The sequence below is a fragment of the Borostomias antarcticus genome, assembly GCF_949987555.1.
Source record: "Borostomias antarcticus genome assembly, chromosome: 2".
Taxonomy (NCBI): Eukaryota; Metazoa; Chordata; class Actinopteri; order Stomiiformes; family Stomiidae; genus Borostomias; species Borostomias antarcticus.
Window position 1 is genome coordinate 36,775,517 of NC_140235.1, and position 4,164 is coordinate 36,779,680.

Here is a 4,164-nt window from a genome sequence, read left to right on the forward strand (position 1 = left end):
TGTCAAAAGCTGTTTGGATATCAGTTAAGAGCGGATAGGATGAACTAGGTCGGGTTAAAAAAAAATCGATTAAATTATTCAGAATCTATTCATGAATCCCAAAATCGATCTTTTATTTAATGAATGAATGAATAAATGAAGGATGAATAGTTCATTCATTCATTCAATGATTCATTCATTCATTTTTGGAAATCAGTATCGACACCCTGCCCTAGTATTGATGTAATTAAGGTTACAGCTAAAAAATAAAATAAAAAAAACAGGTTTTAGTAACACTAACCGAATCGATATGGAAACGAATCGAATCGTGATAATCGATTCTGAACCTTGTGAATCGGAATCGAATCGATTCTTGAAATTCGAATCGATACCCAGCCCTAGGATGAACTGATGGCCATGTCAAGTGTGTGGATCTAGGGTTAGAATCCGGAGCGCGTGGGGGGAACTCTGAGAGAATACAGTACGCCTGATGAAGACTTGAACACAAGCATGAACGCAGTACAGTACAACACAGACAGTGCTCTTCTCGCCTAACTATCCCTGCCACCTGTCATTCCTCTTCTGAGGCCATCCAGATTCAAACCTCCCCCTGGCTTTCTGTCCCCAGAGTTAAAACAAAACATGGACAAGCAGCGTTCAGCTTTTCTGCTCCACATATCTGGAACAAACTTCCAGAAAACTGCAGGTCTGCTGCAACTCTCAGTTCTTTTAAATCAAGATAGAAGACTTTTCTTTTTGCCGCTTTTTATTCAATCAAATAATTATTAATTCATACACTGCACTGTAACTTTTATTCTTGTATTTTATTTTTCCTGCATTTTGTTTTAAATCTGCTTTTTTTGCATTTCGTTTTATATGACCTTTATGTGTTTCTTGCACTTTATCTGGATGCTTTTAATGTCTCATGTAAAGCACTTTTAATTGTCTTGTTGCTGAAATGTGCAATATAAATAAACTTGCCTTGCCTTTCTCTATACTCTATACTTTCTATATATTCAGAATTTGTTTATTTTTCAGAGTACTGGGAATTTGCTTTCGGTCGTGGTGCGTAATATGGAGACAACATTGGACAGGGTGCAGGAACAAGACAAAACAGTACAAAGACAGGACAATGCAAAGAGCAAATTCTCTATATTCTCTATATCATCTTTCTCTATTCTCTTTCTATATCATCTCCCCGTCCATCACCTGTGTACTGTCAAATTTTATCACACCAAATCAAAAACTTTGAGTCATTTTGTAAAAATAACAAACATTTATTTGGTAAATTGTTGTGATCTGCATTCTTGTGTTATTTCTCACTGACCATGAACGAAATAAATGTGTTTATAAAATATATACATGTTCTATGGTATATACACACACACAGACACACACACACACACACACACACACACAGAGAGACATACAGTATAATACTCTTCCACAAACAAATATACCACAAATATTACAATAGAGCCATTCTGAAAACAAAGCTTATAAAGCACTATATGAACATGAGAAAGTCCAGCAGTATAACCATGCTGTATTCTCCATGTAACAAACATTGATACTCTGACAAGCAATAGAGTTTGACAGTGAATGATATCGCAACTACAGTAGCCTATGAAATAACAAGTTTGTGTTAGTTTACTACAGTATAACTGGCCCGAGGACTGGCTGGGTGGTTATGTGTGAAGAGGAGTGTATGTGAGTGTCTCTGTCTGTGTGTGTACCCACACAAACACACATTCTAGGGCAGAGACAGGTGCAGCTGATGGCTATTCAGTTAGGAGTATGACTCCTCACAGCGAGAGTAGGCATCAAAGCTAACCCCCCCCCCCCCCCCCACACACACACACACACACATCTACCTGGGCACTGGGTTCATGCCTGGCGTGCCACACACAGACCGGAAACAAACCCTTCTCTCACATCTGTCAGTGTGTTGATGTTGATGTGGACGCTCCCACGCGTAGATAGATACATACATGACATTGTACAGTACCCCCTCATGTGTACGAACACGTGGAGCACACAGGTCCATGTCTTTTCCACTGTTTACAGTATGTAGCCATAACTGGCATACCACGGAGATCCCTCGTACATGCCTTCTATAGGCCTACTGAGCCGCGGATAGATATGTTGCAGTGATATAGCACACTGAGGCTGTACTGTACATACAGTCCACAGTCTGACACACGATGCAGGAACACATTAACACGCTTAACGATAAGGCAAACACACACATGCACATACGCCCGAGTATATTCTGTGCCTAATCCTATGTAGCTGTTGTGCCTGTGTAATCCAAATGTTTCGGCATGGCCCTGTGTGGGATTAAAAACGGGCCTCCTGTGGGACAGACACTGTTTTAACTAGCTGATGAAAAGCTAGCTGGAAACGCTAGCGTGTGGACGGTATTTATACCGGGGGAGTGAGGTTAATCAACAACTCGCTACCCACGTAGGACCAGGGCTAATTTTGACAGCAAATTTTGATTTAGTTCTAGTGTTTTGACAACAATATTATTTAGTTTTAGTCATATTTTAGTCATCTGAATTGTTTTAGTTGTAGTTTAGTCTAGTTTCAGTTGACTAAATAACATTCGGATTTTAGTTGACTAAATCGGTAGATTCCGTCGGTTACATGTGTAAGTCTGTAAGAACCAGCATTCTTGTGGCTCCATGTGGTCCGGGTCGGTGTGCTGAGCTTGAAGACGCACGGCCATTCACTACAGAGGTCAGAGAGAGGTCAAAGAACGGGAAGAAATCGACTTTTTGTTGTTGTTTACTTTTCTTCCCCTGCCCCCCCGCTCCCCTCTCCCTCCGTGTGTCCTTCGTCCCTCTCTGTCTCTCCTCTCCTCTATATTTAGTTGGCTCTTTGACCGCCCCGGTGAACAGAGCAATGATCCACACATTGTCAGGGATAGGAGGTAATCCCTACTAACAGGTGCTGCTAGCCAAACACACACACACACACACACACACACACACACACACACACATACACACACACACACACACACACAGGCACGCACGCACGTACATACACACAGCCAACGTCCAGACATCACATCGTTGTAACCTTAGTAAGAGACTGAGATATTTCCGTTGCTAAGGGCAATGGGGGTGTGTGGGGGGGGCGGCGAGTTTCCAAACCGAGTTCTGGAATGCGGGGCGGACACACAGGAAGGAACACCCTGTCGAGCGACCGAGAGAGTCACTACCGTACCACCCAAAGTTCACCTCCCTGTCCTGCTCTGTTCTAAGGTCGTCCCTCCAAGCCACCAATCCGGGACGCACCGTCCAAACTTGTCTCCACTATCAGCATGAGTCTCCATTGATAACTTAGCCTGTCCAAACCTGGTTGGACTCTAAGCCAGTTTGTTTAGCGCACTTAGATCTAATCTTTGCACACTATTCCAGGTTGTGTCTGCAGTAGTGTGAGTGTGTGTCTGGGCCGGACACGGGGGCGGATGGCATGGGGGAGCCGTTAGACGTGTTGTCCGGGGATCGCTGGTTGGAGGGGGTGCAGCCGGGCGGCGCTGCCTCACGTTGCTCCCCCTCCCTGGGCTGGAGAACGGTGGACACGCTGGTCTCCATCCGGCTGGCCCGGTACACACTCACCTGGGAGCGCAGAGAGGGAGGTTTACACACACGCACACACAGTACACTCACTCTCAGGGGCGCTCCACAAAATTCTGGGCCCTTTACGTTAACAATCTATGTGGGCCCCCTCTGTGCCGCCCCCCCCCCCCCGAGACAACTCCCCCCCCCCCCCCCCCCCCCGCTCAATGCGTGACACTTGGCAGCCCTCTCAATCCTAACAAATTCCAGGATTTTCAAGGGCCCCAGTAGGGAGCTACTGGGGCCCTGGGTAGTCAGCTCCACTCCCCCCCCCCCCCCCCTGGAACGCCCATGCTCACACTCTCTGTCTCTGTCTCTCTCTCTCTCTCTCTCTCTCTCTCTCCCTCACACATGCACAGACACACACGACACACACCTGGGTCTGGAGGTAGCGGGTGGATTTGAGCTCCAGTCCCTGGAACGAGCCAGGAGGGACGCAGGGACAGCAGCAGAACACCCGCTGGAAGCCGGCCCTGAACCTGGGGAGACGGGGAGAGAGGAGGGGGAGGAGCTTAGACCCGCGACGTCACATCGCCATCTCTCTCTCTCGAGGTCG

At 46.3% G+C, this 4,164-nt stretch overlaps 1 protein-coding gene across 1 annotated transcript in view; it reads right to left on the reverse strand.

The window, feature by feature from the left end:
• Positions 1–3,398: 3,398 nt before the first annotated feature.
• The window catches only part of tacr1b (tachykinin receptor 1b), a gene marked incomplete at both ends in the record, with an annotated part of 7,537 nt that continues 6,771 nt past the window's right edge, over positions 3,399–4,164 (reverse strand). Inside the window, 2 exons of the mRNA XM_084454997.1 lie at positions 3,399–3,608; positions 3,985–4,087. Coding sequence (XP_084311123.1) covers positions 3,399–3,608; positions 3,985–4,087 — 313 coding nt within the window. The remainder of the gene's footprint in view (positions 3,609–3,984; positions 4,088–4,164) is intronic.